The sequence below is a fragment of the Myxine glutinosa genome, chromosome 5 (genome assembly GCF_964187855.1).
Source record: "Myxine glutinosa chromosome 5, kmMyxGlut1.1, whole genome shotgun sequence".
Classification (NCBI taxonomy): Eukaryota; Metazoa; Chordata; class Myxini; order Myxiniformes; family Myxinidae; genus Myxine; species Myxine glutinosa.
The window spans coordinates 110,104,941-110,123,296 of NC_136265.1; the positions used below are offsets into that span (position 1 = coordinate 110,104,941).

Consider the following 18,356-nt stretch of genomic DNA (forward strand, 5'->3'; position numbering starts at 1 on the left):
TCTGCCGTGACTCCTCTCGGGGCTCGGAGGGAGGTACACCGTGACCAGGGGGTTTGGGGAGGAGCACGTAACAATAGATAGATTATTGTCGCATTTTATTTGTCACGTTTCGATTTCGTGGGTTTCGGAATAAACCCGTGTTTTGTGAGAATACGCCTTCGTGTCCCTTCCCATCTCGCTAGCACAAATTAACCGCCATAATCGGGAGGTCACCTCAGGAGTAAGCTGGTTCGATGATCCGTCTCAGCTGATCTTAATCGCAAGGGACGCGACAGTATTAAAAAAAAAATTTAAATGAATTTTGCCTCAGAAAACTAGTAATTACAAGTGAAAGTACCATAGAAACTGTGGGAAGAAACGTACCTTGAGCAGAAAATGTACCATTTTTGGTATAGTGTCTCAGAAGTGCTTTTTCCAGAAGCCCAATAATCGTACTACTTATGCAAAGCCGGGACAAGTGCTTGACCATTCCCACAACTGCAAAGGCGTGCACACCCAGCCGTCACTACTGTGGGATTGTGTATCTGAACTCAAAACCCGTTAACTCATCAAGAAAGCTTGCGATACTCTTTATTGAAAAAAAAAAAAAAACCGGAAGAACTTGTACACGGCATATTAAACCCATTTCAAAAAAGAGAGGTGGTGGAACAAAAAGGGATAGAGGGAGAAAAGAGAAAAAGGTTATTCCAGTTGAAGAGGATATTCCAATCGTGCTACAGATTCACCGCTTCTCCTAACGGGATATGCAATATGTACACTTTCATAGCAGAGCTGCCAGGAAGAGGACAATAGTCAGAGTGTGGGTTCACCCATGCAAGAAAGAGCAAAGGCTTCTGCCGGATTGCCTGAGAAAAAGTCGATGGATGCGGGAGTGAACCAAACGATGCTGGAACGGTCACGGCGATCAAGGATCACAGAAACGACCATATAATTATTTGAGTGCAATGTACACAGCCTTACTAGTAACCACTCCAGCATCTCGAGCCTTACTCGTAACCTCTCCAGCATCTCGGGCCTTACTAGTATCCTCTCCAGCATCTCGAGCCTTACTAGTAACCTCTCCAGCATCTAGGGCCTTACTCATAACCTCTCCAGCATCTCGGGCCTTACTCGTAACCTCTCCAGCATCTCGAGCCTTACTAGTATCCTCTCCAGCATCTCGAGCCTTACTAGTAACCTCTCCAGCACCTCGAGCCTTACTCATAACCTCTCCAGCATCTCGAGCCTTACTCGTAACCTCTCCAGCATCTAGGGCCTTACTCATAACCTCTCCAGCATCTCGGGCCTTACTCGTAACCTCTCCAGCATCTCGAGCCTTACTAGTATCCTCTCCAGCATCTCGAGCCTTACTAGTAACCTCTCCAGCACCTCGAGCCTTACTCATAACCTCTCCAGCATCTCGAGCCTTACTCGTAACCTCTCCAGCATCTCGAGCCTTACTAGTAACCTCTCCAGCACCTCGAGCCTTACTCGTAACCTCTCCAGCATCACGAGCCTTACTCGTAACCTCTCCAGCATGTCGAGCCTTATTAGTATCCTCTCCAGCATCTAGGGCCTTACTCATAACCTCTCCAGCATCTCAAGCCTTACTAGTAACCTCTCCAGCATCTCGGGCCTTACTAGTAACCTCTCCAGCATCTCGGGCCTTACTAGTAACCTCTCCAGCATCTCGAGCCTTACTAGTAACCTCTCCAGCATCTCGTGAGTGTTCATGGACAATGACTTACGAAGAGTCAAAAAAGCAAACTTACTCATTTGACGTACAAACCACCAACTCCACAAATTTATGGCAAATCTCTCGCTCTCTCTCTTCGAAAACAAAACAATAAAATCAAAATAATTACATATCCTGAAGTATGCACCCAGATAAAGACAAAAAACGTTTAAGTCAAAGCACAAAGATGCATCAATTGATTAAGTTATGATCACAGAGATTGATATTACCAAAACGAGTCGGATGACGACAAGTCATCAACTCATCTCAACATTTACACCAACGTAGGTAAACAGCAACATCTTGTAATGGATGCAGAACTCACAAAAAAAGGGACATTCAAATCAAAAAATAAGCTTTCAATCTGGGCCTGGCCATTCCAAATGGAGGCTTCAACAGCAGGTAAGCAAAGCAATCCAAACATCCTTCACAGAAATGACAAACGGGGTATACGAGTTGAGAGTTCGGAAACATCGTTACCATTCGTTCACAGCCAATTCCCGCTCACTATCGTATACATCTTTATATATATTTATATGGCAAAAAAATTCCCAATTAAAACAGGAAACTATTCACTCGAGAATGAAAGAAGTGCAAGCAGAAGCGTTAAACAAACCTTGAAAACAAACAGAGGGGATGTGGTGGGGATTGAAGGCAGATCTCATTAATCAGTTTTCTTTATGGGTCTCAGAAGCAGATCCCTACTTAGCCAGGAAGCGCAGCAGCAGGAGCAAGATCAGCCTTGCTCGAGTCCTCGAGCACGTGGTTCCACACGACAGACCTCCCCCTCTCCCCCCATCGAGCTCCGCATAGCAATCGTGGGGTCATTCTAGTGCAGGAATCGAGCACCAACGCACGGTCGCATCATTCATGGGACTCAACCTTCGTCGGACGTGACGGGGAAAGAGTCGACCTCACCGACCTCGCTGTGCGACTCTTCCCCAAGCAGGAAAGTTAACTTGTAACGCAATCGCACTTTCTCCTATGTGAGGACAGAATGAAAGTATTGGCAAAAAGAATGCAAGCTGATCTTCAACTTTGTCCCACGGATCTGTACACGCCAGGCGCTACATTTCGTACATTCTTCATTTTGGCGCTTGCTTTTACCTTACGACACAAATTTGGTGTGAATAAGGGAAGAACCTTTGTGAGCCATTCACACCTGTTGAATGTTTCATAGTTTATATTCACGTGGATATTTGATTTACTCCAATTGCACACCTCTCCGTCAGACCAATTTACACTGTACATTAAACAACAATAACAACAAAAGCTCCAAGTTTCCTCCTTATGAATGGCTGAGCAGTGCATTGTCACCGTTCCGTCACAAATGTGACAAATATTTGAGCGTCGGCACATTTCTTCAAATAGTAAGTAACAACAAACCTTGTTTGGGTTAGCGAGGAGCATGACCTGGGTTATTGCAGAAGGAGGAACAAGAGGGTTGAAAGGAGGCAGCTCAGTCCCCGAGGGAGGTTGCAGTTTCACTCTCATGCTCTGTGACACACACGCGCACACACACACACACACACACACACACACACACACACACACACACACACACACACACACACACACACACACACACACACACACACAGTTACAATTCCGGATGCGAATGGGTTACCACTCCAATGGACGAAAGTCAAACGATGGTGCAGGAGCTTGTAATTTGGTCATGTTGTTGGCGATAACTCGTCTCCTCTTCATGAAACATGCCATGGAAATCCTTAGCATCCACAAACAAATACTAGCAGAAGGGAAGTCCAGTTTGACGTCTATCCGAGGGATGGCATACCCAAGTATCGCCCTGCATGTGAAACACCTGGGTCAAAATTGGTAGAGATTCTCCATTCATCTCGTCAGTAGCAATACCTTGTTCAGATGTACAGTCACGGCTGAAGATATTGGCTCCTTTGCACTTTTTTTCGAATAACTCAACTTTCTCTAAAAATAAGTTGAAAATGACAAAAGTATTTGGTCTCCACAATTCTTTATTTCACTGTTAATATTACAGAACCTGTTTTTGATTCAGAACTCAATATATCCTTTTAAATCAGAAAATAACAAAATGGCGTTGACAAAATTGTTTCGACACCGCAGACTTGATATTTGGTATCACAGCCTTTGGACAAAATAAGGGCAGTCGAGCGCTTCCTATAGCCATGAATGAGCTTCCTCCACCTCTCTACTGGCAGTTTGTCCCACTCTTCTTGTGCAAACTGCTCCAGTTCTCTCAGATGTGAAGGTTGCCTTCCCCCAAATTCTGTTTTCAGATCTCCCCACAGGTGTTCAATGGGATTTAGATCTGGACTCATTGCTGGCCACTTCAGAACAGTGCAGCGTTTTGTCTTGAACCATTCCTGGGTGCTTTTTGAAGTGTGTTTGGGGTCATTGTCCTGCTGCAAGACCCATGACCTTTGATGGAGACCCAGCTTTCCGACACTGGGTTCAACATTGTGCTCCAAAATTCCTTGGTAATCTCCTGATTTCATGATGCCATGCACACATTCAAGGTACCCAGTGTCAGAGGCAGCACAGCAACCCCAAAACATCACTGAACCTCCTCAATGTTTGACTGTAGGGAAGGTGTTCCTTTCTTGGAAGGCTTCATTTTGTTTTCTGTAAACATGGAGATGATGTGCTTTACCAAAAAGCTCTAATTTGGTCTCATCTGTCCACAGGACATTCTCTCAGAAGGAGTTTGGCTTGTTCAGGTGTGTTTTGGAAAACTCCAGTTGGGCTTTCTCAGCAATGGGGTCGTCCTGGGTCTCCTACCATAGAACCCCCTTTCCTTGAGTTGGCGACGGATGGTGTGAGTTGAAACTGTCATACCTTGTGTCTGAAGGTCAGCTTGAATCTGTTTGGCAGTTGATCAAGGTGCTTTCTCCACCAATCGAACAATCCTTCGCTGCAATCTTCAATCAAGTTTACTCTTGCGGCCACGTCCAGGGAGGTTGGCTACAGTGCGATGGGCCGCCTTAAACTTCTTGATAACATTGTGTACGGTGGACACAGGAACATCAAGGTCTCTGGAGATGGACTTGTAGCCTTGAGATGGTCCATGCTTGGCTACAATCTTGTCTGACCTCCTCAGACAATTCTCTGGTTTTCTTTCTTTTCTCCATGCTCATTGCGGTGCACACAGTGACACAAAACAGCAGAACGACTCCTTTTCTCCTTTCAAACTGGTTGAATGAGTTATTTTTATATTGCAGGCACATGCAACTCATCACAGGTGAGTTCATTTCCAAAGTAAAGGAGAATCACCTGCTTGAAATTTAATTATTTCGAACAACTTCTAAAAAGTGCCAATAATATTGTCCGGGCCATTTTAGGATTTCTATGTGGAATAAGCAAAGATTGTTGTTTTTTCAGCTTTTATTTGTTTTGATCCATTGCAAACCAAAAAAATACAAATGTGGATACAAAAAGATTTTAAAATTTCAACAATTTTCTGGAAGAAATGGTGCATTATTTGAAAAAAGTGCAAGGGTGCCAATATGTTTGGCCACAACTGTATACCAGGCACACCTGCCATTATCATTTGGTATCAGTGGGAAGTTTGTCCTGGAAATACGGGAGCAAATGCCAGTGCGTTTGAACTCGGTAGATTCACCTTTTCCTTTGTCTTTTTGTCATCTAGGATATGAATAACATTTTAAATTCCAAATCAAAATGTTCTTTGCGTTTGAGACAAAAACTGGACAACTATAAAAGTGTAAAGAAGACAAAAAACATTGAATTGGAAAGTATTTTAACGAGCAGACATAATACTCAAATCACTCAAAGAAAATAAAAGGATGATCAACACAATCAACCATTGTTCCACAAACAATGACAAAATGAGTTTGGAATTTCAAGGAAAAATGAATTTAAAACTAAAGCACACCTGGAAACCTCTAGGCAAAAAACAAACAAACAGAACATCCATGGCTACCTTCGGAACTGCAGCCTGGAAGAGAAGCCGTTGGACTGAGAGCGGCGCTGTGCTGAGCAAGGAGAGGACGACAACGAGAACATCGGACCGGCCGAGCGGAGGTTCCCGCGCAAAATGCAGCAACACGCGGAGCCCGTGACCATCGTATGCGGTCACCGGCAATGAGCTACCTGCAAAGGGAAGGCCAATGAAGGGGTGGGAGTACCACTTGCATTCAAGACTGACCGGACCCGCCCGGTAGCCATAAATGAAGCAATGACTCACGTACCATTCCAAGAAAGATAATGCACAATGAGTGTTGGCATTGCAGCGAGAGTTTATAATAATGAACAGAGCGTGTTGGCATTGCAGCGAGAGTTTATAATAATGTACAGTGCATGTTGGCATTGCAGCGAGAGTTTATAATAATGCACAGTGCGTGTTGGCATTGCAGCGAGAGTTTATAATAATGTACAGTGCATGTTGGCATTGCAGCGAGAGTTTATAATAATGCACAGTGCGTGTTGGCATTGCAGCGAGAGTTTATAATAATGCACAGTGCGTGTTGGCATTGCAGCGAGAGTTTATAATAATGTACAGTGCATGTTGGCATTGCAGCGAGAGTTTATAATAATGTACAGTGCATGTTGGCATTGCAGCGAGAGTTTATAATAATGCACAGTGCGTGTTGGCATTGCAGCGAGAGTTTATAATAATGTACAGTGCATGTTGGCATTGCAGCGAGAGTTAATAATAATGTACAGTGCATGTTGGCATTGCAGCGAGAGTTTATAATAATGCACAGAGCGTGTTGGCATTGCAGCGAGAGTTTATAATAATGCACAGAGCGTGTTGGCATTGCAGCGAGAGTTAATAATAATGTACAGTGCATGTTGGCATTGCAGCGAGAGTTAATAATAATGTACAGTGCATGTTGGCATTGCAGCGAGAGTTTATAATAATGCACAGAGCGTGTTGGCATTGCAGCGAGAGTTTATAATAATGCACAGTGCGTGTTGGCATTGCAGCGAGAGTTTATAATAATGCACAGTGCGTGTTGGCATTGCAGCGAGAGTTTATAATAATGCACAGAGCGTGTTGGCATTGCAGCGAGAGTTTATAATAATGTACAGAGCGTGTTGGCATTGCAGCGAGAGTTTATAATAATGCACAGTGCATGTTGGCATTGCAGCAAGAGTTTATAATAATGCACAGTGCGTGTTGGCATTGCAGCGAGAGTTTATAATAATGCACAGTGCATGTTGGCATTGCAGCGAGAGTTTATAATAATGCACAGAGCGTGTTGGCATTGCAGCGAGAGTTTATAATAATGCACAGAGCGTGTTGGCATTGCAGCGAGAGTTTATAATAATGCACAGTGCATGTTGGCATTGCAGCGAGAGTTTATAATAATGCACAGAGCGTGTTGGCATTGCAGCGAGAGTTTATAATAATGCACAGTGCGTGTTGGCATTGCAGCGAGAGTTTATAATAATGTACAGTGCATGATGGCATTGCAGCAAGAGTTTATAATAATGTACAGTGCGTGTTGGCATTGCAGCGAGAGTTTATAATAATGCACAGAGCGTGTTGGCATTGCAGCGAGAGTTTATAATAATGTACAGTGCGTGTTGGCATTGCAGCAAGAGTTTATAATAATGCACAGTGCGTGTTGGCATTGCAGCGAGAGTTAATAATAATGTACAGTGCGTGTTGGCATTGCAGCGAGAGTTTATAACAATGCACAGTGCGTGTTGGCATTGCAGCGAGAGTTTATAATAATGTACAGTGCGTGTTGGCATTGCAGCGAGAGTTTATAATAATGTACAGAGCGTGTTGGCATTGCAGCAATAGTTTATAATAATGTACAGTGCATGTTGGCATTGCAGCAATAGTTTATAATAATGCACAGTGCGTGTTGGCATTGCAGCGAGAGTTTATAATAATGTACAGTGCGTGTTGGCATTGCAGCGAGAGTTTATAATAATGTACAGTGCGTGTTGGCATTGCAGCAATAGTTTATAATAATGCACAGAGCGTGTTGGCATTGCAGCAATAGTTTATAATAACGCACAGTGCGTGTTGGCATTGCAGCGAGAGTTTATAATAATGTACAGTGCGTGTTGGCATTGCAGCGAGAGTTTATAATAATGTACAGTGCGTGTTGGCATTGCAGCGAGAGTTTATAATAATGTACAGTGCGTGTTGGCATTGCAGCGAGAGTTTATAATAATGCAGAGCGTGTTGGCATTGCAGCAATAGTTTATAATAATGCACAGAGCGTGTTGGCATTGCAGCAATAGTTTATAATAATGCACAGTGCGTGTTGGCATTGCAGCGAGAGTTTATAATAATGTACAGTGCGTGTTGGCATTGCAGCGAGAGTTTATAATAATGTACAGTGCGTGTTGGCATTGCAGCGAGAGTTTATAATAATGCACAATTAAAGAAGAACTGACTTGGTTTGATGGATTCAAGGGGCACAAAAACATTAGCCAGGGAAATATCTGTGGTCGTCTTTCTGGGGCTCGCCACGCCAGATGTGGGCACAAGTGTGGTGTGGTGACTCGGCGAATGGCTCTCTGCCTTGCTTTGCATCTCTCGTAGTGTCAACTTAATCGGGGGCGAAGACCTTTGGAGGAAAACAAAAAATGTAATTCAATCATTTGTTGAAGGAGAGATAGGAAGGGAGGGTGAGATAGGAAGGGAGGGAGAGATAGGAAGGGAAGGAGAGATAGGAAGGGAGGGAGAGATAGGAAGGGAGGGAGAGACAGGAAGGGAGGGAGAGATAGAAAGGGAGGGAGAGATAGGAAGGGAGGGTGAGATAGGAAGGGAGGGAGAGATAGGAAGGGAGGGTGAGATAGGAAGGGAGGGAGAGATAGGAAGGGAGGGAGAGATAGGAAGGGAGGGTGAGATAGGAAGGGAGGGAGAGATAGGAAGGGAGGGAGAGATAGGAAGGGAGGGAGAGACAGGAAGGGAGGGAGAGATAGGAAGGGAGGGAGAGATAGGAAGGGAGGGAGAGAAAGGAAGGGAGGGAGAGATAGGAAGGGAGGGAGAGATAGTGAGGGAGGGTGAGATAGGAAGGGAGGGAGAGATAGGAAGGGAGGGAGAGATAGGAAGGGAAGGAGAGATAGGAAGGGAGGGAGAGACAGGAAGGGAGGGAGAGACAGGAAGGGAGGGAGAGATAGGAAGGGAGGGAGAGATAGGATGGGAGGGAGAGATAGGAAGAGAGGGAGAGATAGTGAGGGAGAGATAGTGAGGGAGAGACTAAGTGAGGGAGAGATAGGAAGGGAGGGAGAGATAGGAAGGGAGGGAGAGATAGGAAGGGGGGGCAGGGGAAGAGATAGGAAGGGAGCAAGAGATAGGAAGGGAGGGAGACATCGGAAGGGAGGGAGACATCGGAAGGGAGGGAGACATCGGAAGGGAGGGAGACATCGGAAGGGAGGGAGACATAGGAAGGGAGGGAGACATAGGAAGGGAGGGAGAGACAGGAAGGGAGGGAGAGATAGGAAGGGAGGGAGAGATAGGAAGGGAGGGAGAGATAGGAAGGGAGGGAGAGATAGGAAGGGAGGGAGAGATGGGAGGGCAGGGAGAGATAGGAAGCGAGGGAGAGATGGGAGGGCAGGGAGAGATGGGATGGCAGGGAGAGATAGGAAGCGAGGGAGAGATGGGAAGGGAGCAAGGGTGAGGGGAGGGGGATAAATGTAACCATGCCAAGAGTGCTTTATAACCTCAGCATTGCCCAGGTAAAATACGAAAATGTAATACCCTCTGCCTCCACCACCAGGTGGCGCTACACGGTACACATTTACATTGAGAATTTACTCCCCTCTGTCCCACCACAGCCCCACAGGCTGCAGCCACCGAGCCTGCTTCCCCCACACAAAGTTATATTTGTACCCGAAGTTAGGAACAATAGCGCGTGTATATATACATATATATATATATACATACTAGCTTGGCTCGGATCGCTGCGCTCGCCTCACCAAGCGTTTTTACTGTGGAACGGGCTTATTTTAGCTGAGGATAATGATTGTACCTGAGTTGCTGTGTTGTCATGATTTACACCAATCATAATACAAACAATTATTTTGCACAAATGTATTTGTTGTGTTTGTGATATTACATTTTTATAGGCAATTTAGGTTGAATGTTTATTTTTCCAAGAAAGAACCCCTCAGCACACACATAGTATAGGTCTGTGTGTGTGTGTGCCTGTGTGTCTCTGTGTGTGTGTGTCTCTGTTGTTACACCTGTCATAGTATAGGGGACATGCTCAGCACATAGTATAGGGGACATGCTCAGCACATAGTATAGGGGACATGCTCAGCACATAGTATAGGGGACATGCTCAGCACATAGTATAGGGGACATGCTCAGCACATAGTATAGGGGACATGCTCAGCACATAGTATAGGGGACATGCTCAGCACATAGTATAGGGGACATGCTCAGCACATAGTATAGGGGACATGCTCAGCACATAGTATAGGGGACATGCTCAGCACATAGTATAGGGGACATGCTCAGCACATAGTATAGGGGACATGCTCAGCACATAGTATAGGGGACATGCTCAGCACATAGTATAGGGGACATGCTCAGCACATAGTATAGGGGACATGCTCAGCACATAGTATAGGGGACATGCTCAGCACATAGTATAGGGGACATGCTCAGCACATAGTATAGGGGACATGCTCAGCACATAGTATAGGGGACATGCTCAGCACATAGTATAGGGGACATGCTCAGCACATAGTATAGGGGACATGCTCAGCACATAGTATAGGGGACATGCTCAGCACATAGTATCGGGGAGGGGTAGGTGCAGACTGGAAGTTTGGGACGATTACACCTCATCACCACGAAATTAAAAACACCCCACAGCCATCAAACACGAAATAAAAACACCTCACCACCACGAAATAAAAACCTCACCACCACGAAATTCAAAATACCTCACCACCACGAAATTCAAAATACCTCACCACCACGAAATTAAAAACACCCCACAGCCATCAAACACGAAATAAAAACACCTCACCACCACGAAATAAAAACACCTCACCACCACGAAATTCAAAATACCTCACCACCACGAAATTAAAAACACCCCACAGCCATCAAACACGAAATAAAAACACCTCACCACCACGAAATTCAAAATACCTCACCACCACGAAATTAAAAACACCCCACAGCCATCAAACACGAAATAAAAACACCTCACCACCACGAAAATAAAAACACCTCACCACCACGAAATAAAAAATCCCTCACCACCACAAAATAAAAACACCTCACCACCACGAAATTAAAAACACCTCACCACCACGAAATAAAAACACCTCACCACCACGAAATTAAAAACACCTCACCACCACGAAATAAAAACACACCACCACGAAATTAAAAACACCTCGCAGCCATCAAACACGAAATAAAAACACCTCACCACCACGAAATTAAAACCTCACCACCACGAAATTAAAAACACCCCACAGCCATCAAACACAAAATAAAAACACCTCACCACCACGAAATTAAAAACACCCCACAGTCATCAAACACGAAATAAAAACACCTCACCACCACGAAATTAAAAACACCCCACAGCCATCAAACACGAAATAAAAACACCTCACCACCACGAAATAAAAACACCTCACCACCACGAAATTAAAAACACCCCACAGCCATCAAACACGAAATAAAAACACCTCACCACCACGAAATTCAAAATACCTCACCACCACGAAATTAAAAACACCCCACAGCCATCAAACACGAAATAAAAACACCTCACCACCACGAAAATAAAAACACCTCACCACCACGAAATAAAAAATCCCTCACCACCACGAAATAAAAACCTCACCACCACGAAATTAAAAACACCTCACCACCACGAAATAAAAACACACCACCACGAAATTAAAAACACCTCACCACCACGAAATAAAAACACACCACCACGAAATTAAAAACACCTCGCAGCCATCAAACACGAAATAAAAACACCTCACCACCACGAAATTAAAACACCTCACCACCACGTAATTCAAAATACCTAACCACCACGAAATTAAAAACACCTCACCACCACGAAATAAAAACACACCACCACGAAATTAAAAACACCCCACAGCCATCAAACACAAAATAAAAACACCTCACCACCACGAAATTAAAAACACCCCACAGTCATCAAACACGAAATAAAAACACCTCACCACCACGAAATTAAAAACACCCCACAGCCATCAAACACGAAATAAAAACACCTCACCACCACGAAATAAAAACACCTCACCACCACGTAATTCAAAATACCTCACCACCACGAAATTAAAAACACCTCACAGCCATCAAACACGAAATAAAAACACCTCACCACCACGAAATAAAAACACCTCACCACCACGAAATTAAAAACACCTCACAGCCATCAAACACCTCACCACCACGAAATTAAAAACATCTCACCAGCACAAAATAAAAAACCTCAGCCATCAAACATGAAATAAAAACACCTCACCACCACAAAATTAAAAACACCTCACAGCCATCAAACACGAAATAAAAACACCTCACCACCACAAAATAAAAACACCTCACCACCACGAAATTAAAAACACCTCACAGCCATCAAACACGAAATAAAAACACCTCACAGCCATAAAACACGTAATAAAAACACCTCACCACCACAAAATTAAAAACACCGCACAGCCATCAAACACGTAATAAAAACACCTCACAGCCATAAAACACGTAATAAAAATACCTCACCACCACAAAATTAAAAACACCTCACAGCCATAAAACACGTAATAAAAACACCTCACAGCCATAAAACACGTAATAAAAACACCTCACAGCCATAAAACGTAATAAAAACACCTCACTACCACAAAAATAAAAACACCTCAGCCATAAAACACGAAATAAAAACACCTGACAGCCATCAAACATGAAATAAAAACACCTCACAGGCATAAAACACGTAATAAAAACACCTCACAGCCATAAAACACGTAATAAAAACACCTCACAGCCATAAAACACGTAATAAAAACACCTCACAGCCATAAAACACGTAATAAAAACACCTCAGCCATAAAACACGAAATAAAAACACCTCAGCCATAAAACACGAAATAAAAACACCTCACAGCCATAAAACACGTAATAAAAACACCTCACTGCCATAAAACACGTAATAAAAACACCTCACAGCCATAAAACACGTAATAAAAACACCTCACCACCACAAAATTAAAAACACCGCACAGCCATCAAACACGTAATAAAAACACCTCACAGCCATAAAACACGTAATAAAAATACCTCACCACCAAAAAATTAAAAACACCTCACAGCCATAAAACACGAAATAAAAACACCTCAGCCATAAAACACGAAATAAAAACACCTCACAGCCATAAAACACGTAATAAAAACACCTCACTGCTATAAAACACGTAATAAAAACACCTCACAGCCATAAAACACGAAATAAAAACACCTCACAGCCATAAAACACGTAATAAAAATACCTCACCACCACAAAATTAAAAACACCTCACAGCCATAAAACACGAAATAAAAACACCTCAGCCATAAAACACGAAATAAAAACACCTCACAGCCATAAAACACGTAATAAAAACACCTCACTGCCATAAAACACGTAATAAAAACACCTCACAGCCATAAAACACGAAATAAAAACACCTCACAGCCATAAAACACGAAATAAAAACACCTCACAGCCACAAAATTAAAAACACACTACCACGTCATTTAAAAACACCTCAGCACCAAGTAATTCGAAACACCTCACCACCATGTAATTCAAAACACCTCATCACCAACTAATTCAAAACACCTCATCACCAACTAATTCAAAACACCTCACCACCACATAATTAAAAATACCTCACCACCACGTAAATCAAAACACCCCACCACCATGTGATTTAAAAACACCTCACCACCACATAATTCAAAATACCTCACCACCACGTGATTCAAAACCACCACAACGTTATTAAAAACACTTCACAACCACGGAAACAAAAGTTTGAGGGAGTCGTTAGGTGACAACACAGACACTGCCCAGATGTGTAGATAGAGATAAATGACTGTACCGAGTTGCCGTTTTGTCATGGTTTAAACCAATCATAATTCAAACAATTATTTTGCACAACTGTATTTGTAATATACGTGATATCACATTTTATAAACAATTGAAGTTGGGAAAAAAAAGATTTCCAAAAAAAAAAGAAGAAAAAAGAAAAACTTTTTCAAAAAAAATACCCTTAGGACATACCGACGGGAGAGATATGTGCATACCAGAAGTTTGGTTAGGATTTCACAAAGGTTTGAGAAAGTAGTTCAGTGACAACACAACACAACACAACACAACACAGACGCTGCACAGATACAGATGTATATATATATATATATATATATATATATATATATATATATATTTTGTATACAGAATCGAGGCTCGTGAAAGCTAACATTTATCACAAAAAGAAATCAGAGACAAACAAACAAAGTACATATATAAAAAGGGGAGCGGTAGACAAGATGGGGAGAGAAGGGGAAGCACATAAACACAACATTTGAGAGCAGGGACATCGGGATTGTGTGGGAGGGAGAGGGCTTGGGGGGAGGTGGCGTGGGAAGGGGGGGGGGGGGGGGGAGAAGTATAAACACAAGGACACCAGGAACTTCCAGGAAAGAAGTTGGTATTTCAAAAAAGTGGATTTTGGATGAAATTAGCAGGGGTAGAAAACATCAAGGTTTTGGATGTGGGAAGATAAGAGATGGTGGTGAACAGCTGTTTTAAAGACCTGGAGGGAGGAGTGGGATTGAAGAGAGTGAGGGAGTTTGTTCCAGAGGCAGGAGAAAAGAGGAATGAAGGAGTGAAGGTGAGAGTCTTGATTTTGGCAGTTTAACCATAAGAGGGTTGCAGGCAGATCTTGTGCGACCTGTAGGAATATTTGGGGGACAGAGCCCAGAGAGAGCTGGTGGAGCAAGGCCGGAGAGGAGTCGGTAGAAGACAAAGACCACCAACCTGCCTGCGGTAAGTGAAAGGCCCTCGGAGGTAGCTTCATCGCGGGAGATTCCAATGATTCTGAACGATTTGGTTTCAACAGCGTGAAGACGAGCTTGGTGTGAGGCAGGAGCAGGAGCACCAGCCCAGAGGGGGGAACAGTATTCCATTGAGGTCACTGCAATATATATATATATATATATATATATATATATATATATATATATATATATATATATATATATATATATATACAGTGGAACCTTGACTTACGAGTTTAATTCGTTCTGTGACCGAGCTCGTAACTCAAATTGCTCGTTTCTCAAATCAAATTTCCCCATTAAAATGCATTGAAATGCTATTAATCCATTCCAGCCCGCCAAAAACCACACCAATTTTTAAAAAAATATACAGTATATATAAAAATATCTCGCGCTTTATATTTCACCTGTATGCAGCATACAAGTTGGCAGGATGGCCTGGACTGGAGGTACGCACACTTGACTCTAAAGTCTAAACTGTCCAGCCTGGGTTTGAATCCCGACCCAGCTATAACCTGTCATGGGTGAATCACAGGCAGGGTGATTCATCAATGTGTGTACCGCTAAACTGGGCGCCCCGTTTGCGTCCCATTAGTTGTTGGATGTTAAGGATCTCACCGTGTTTTCCACAAAGAGAAGGCGAGCTATCGCCGGCACTCTGAACAAGTTGTGGCCTGGCATGCTCTTCTCCTCTGCCGTTATATACGTCCTCCTCGGCACCTCGCTCATGTTTTTCGACGATTGCGTGTTTTATATCCACAAGTTGTGGCCTGGCATGCTCTTCTCCTCTGCCGTTATATACGTCCTCCTCGACACCTCGCTCATGTTTTTCGACGATTGCGTGTTTTATATCCAAGCACATCATCCTCTTCTTCTTCTCAGTACCGTGTTTTCCACAAAGAGAAGGCGAGCTATCGCCGGCACTCTGAACAACTTGTGGCCTGGCATGCTCTTCTCCTCTGCCGTTATATACGTCCTCCTCGGCACCTCGCTCATGTTTTTCGACGATTGCGTGTTTTATATCCAAGCACAAGTTTTATATAAAACACGACGATTGCGTGTTTTATATCCACAAGTTGTGGCCTGGCATGCTCTTCTCCTCTGCCGTTATATACGTCCTCCTCGACACCTCGCTCATGTTTTTCGACGATTGCGTGTTTTATATCCAAGCACATCATCCTCTTCTTCTTCTTCTCAGTACCGTGTTTTCCACAAAGAGAAGGCGAGCTATCGCCGGCACTCTGAACAAGTTGACGGCAGAGATACTGTACTTGCATGGCAAGATAACCACGTGACCAGAACCCACCTGGTGGCGTAAACTCAAAATAACCAACATGCGAAAACAAAAATGCAGCGCTATACGGCAGAGATACTGTACTTGCACGGCAAGATAACCACGTGACCGGAACCCACCTGGTGGCGTAAACTCAAAATAACCAACATGCGAAAACAAAAATGCAGCGCTATACGGCAGAGATACTGTACTTGCACGGCAAGATAACCACGTAACCGGAACCCACCTGGTGGCGTAAACTCAAAATAACCAACATGCGAAAACAAAAATGCAGCGCTATACGGCAGAGATACTGTACTTGCACGGTAAGCTAACCACGTGACCGGGTGGCGAAAGCTCGTAACTCAGATCTCGGCTCGCATCTCAAAGCAATAAACCGCCCGAGCGACGGCTCGTATCTCGAAAAACTCGTAAGTTGGGGCACTCGTAAGTCAAGGTTCCACTGTATGTATATATATATATATATATATATATATATATATATATATATATATATATATATATATATATATATATATACAGTATATAGTTACGGAACCCAACGTCGGCCTCTTCCCCCTTATCGAGGGGGGATTAATCCCCTCGTCCTATGACTGACCGACGTGGTCCCGGGGGTATGACGCCACGCTCGGTCGGCGCTGGGTAGGGTATTAGGCCCAACTGTCCTATGACCTAATTACCAGCGCCTCCCGGCACGCGAGGAAATACTCCCGCTCACGGCCGCAGCGTAATGGATTGTTTGCGCCGAGCGAAGCGAACTGCGGCGTGAGCCGTTTATCACAACTAAACCCGATTCCTGTGCGTCGGCCGAATCACGCCACGTACTCAATTTGGAAACCTCTAAAGCGACCGAACGAGCATGAAGAAGAAGAAGAAGAAGAAGAAGAAGAGGAAGAAGAAGAAGGCAAAGTAGGGAATAACATGGTTTATTATTAATTATATACAAATCATCAAAAGAACCAAGGAGGAGGAAGGATAAGAAAATAACTGGACAGAAAGAAGCAAGGAGACACAGTGCAAATATTAACGTAACTATACAAGCTTACTTAGTAACCCCAAGACAACATGAAAGACGGACAAACGGGCAGACTCACACGATAGGGAAATTGCAGATGGGATTGAATGCCGGTAGGACGGGGCACGGTCCAGAGAGGTTGCTTCGAGAAGGTGTCGGGGCCGGTGGCGTGATGCTGGTTTCTCCCGCGTCGATTCCGCAGTCAGCAGGGCCCAAGACGACACGAGGCGGCGCAAGCTCCAGAGCAAGGGGGCAGCACGGCGAGGCAGTCCGCGCACGTAACCATTCGTGTCCGCATCTCTCTTGTCGGGGGCGTCGTCGCGGGTTTTATGCCACGCCTTTCCAAGCCATACCCACCGAGCCTGTCGTTGGTCGTTCGGGGCCCCACCCTTGATGACGAGGTGCGGGCTACGCCCGTAAGGTGGCTCCTCCCCCTTCTTCTCCGAGCTTACCTCGTGGCTAATGGAGGGCGAATGCAGCAAACCCAGCAAACCTGGCACTTTGAAGATGCCATCGGGGCATCGGAGGGACCTATCTTATTTAATTGATGCAACGCAATGAATTAGTGGACCACAGAGCCTTATACTGACATATATTAAGGACATAACTACCGAGGGGAAATCTATGATTTGCTACGTGTGTGCGATGGATTAACTAAGGGCGACCTTTGACCTTGATACTACAGAGGGTGATATTTACAACAAGTTTTACATCAAATTACACACACAATTCCCAAATCCTCAACAATATATATATATATATATATATATATATATATATACAGTGGGGAGAACAAGTATTTGATACACTGCCGATTTTGCAGGTTTTCCCACTTACAAAGCACGTAAAGGTCTGTAATTTTTATCATAGGTACACTTCAACTGTGGAAGACGGAATCTAAAACAAAAATCCTGAAAATCACATTGTATGATTTTTAAGTAATTAATTTGCATTTTATTGCATGAAATAAGTATTTGATCACCTACCAACCAGTAAGAATTCCGGCTCTCACAGACCTGTTAGTTTGTTCTTTAAGAAGCCCTCCCATTCTCCACTCATTACCTGTATTAACTGCACCTGTTTGAACTCGTTATCTGCATAAAAGACGTCTCCAGACCGTCTCCGACCACAAAGACCGACCGCAAAGCCGTCTCCAGACCTGTCCACACTCAATCAATCAGACTCCAACCTCTCCACAATGGGCAAGACCAGAGAGCTGTCTAAGGACATCAGGGACAAATTTGTAGACTTGCACAAGGCTGGGATGGGCTACAGGACAATAGGCAAGCAGCTTGGTGAG

General features: G+C 43.9%; 2 protein-coding genes across 3 annotated transcripts in view; both read right to left on the reverse strand.

Annotated features, from left to right (window-relative positions):
* Positions 1-553: 553 nt before the first annotated feature.
* On the reverse strand, positions 554-1,743 carry LOC137414070 (uncharacterized). 2 transcript variants are annotated; one of them, XM_078778526.1, is made up of 2 exons: positions 1,628-1,743; positions 554-1,597 (listed from the first exon to the last, which is right to left on the reverse strand). In XM_078778526.1, the coding sequence occupies exon 2, from the start codon at positions 1,562-1,564 to the stop codon at positions 932-934; it is 633 nt and encodes a 210-aa protein (XP_078634652.1). In that variant the 5' UTR covers positions 1,565-1,597; positions 1,628-1,743; the 3' UTR covers positions 554-931. The 2 variants fall into 2 exon arrangements, with proteins under 2 accessions (XP_078634652.1, XP_067955642.2); XM_068099541.2 differs by having other exon boundaries at positions 786-955; positions 986-1,701.
* An 18-nt stretch (positions 1,744-1,761) lies between these two features.
* The window catches only part of LOC137414062 (ADP-ribosylation factor-binding protein GGA1-like), a 98,191-nt gene continuing 81,596 nt past the window's right edge, over positions 1,762-18,356 (reverse strand). Inside the window, exons 12-15 of the mRNA XM_078777403.1 lie at positions 8,093-8,265; positions 5,655-5,824; positions 3,101-3,211; positions 1,762-2,696 (exon numbers count right to left, since the gene is read on the reverse strand). Coding sequence (XP_078633529.1) covers positions 2,592-2,696; positions 3,101-3,211; positions 5,655-5,824; positions 8,093-8,265 — 559 coding nt within the window. The 3' untranslated portion in view covers positions 1,762-2,591. The remainder of the gene's footprint in view (positions 2,697-3,100; positions 3,212-5,654; positions 5,825-8,092; positions 8,266-18,356) is intronic.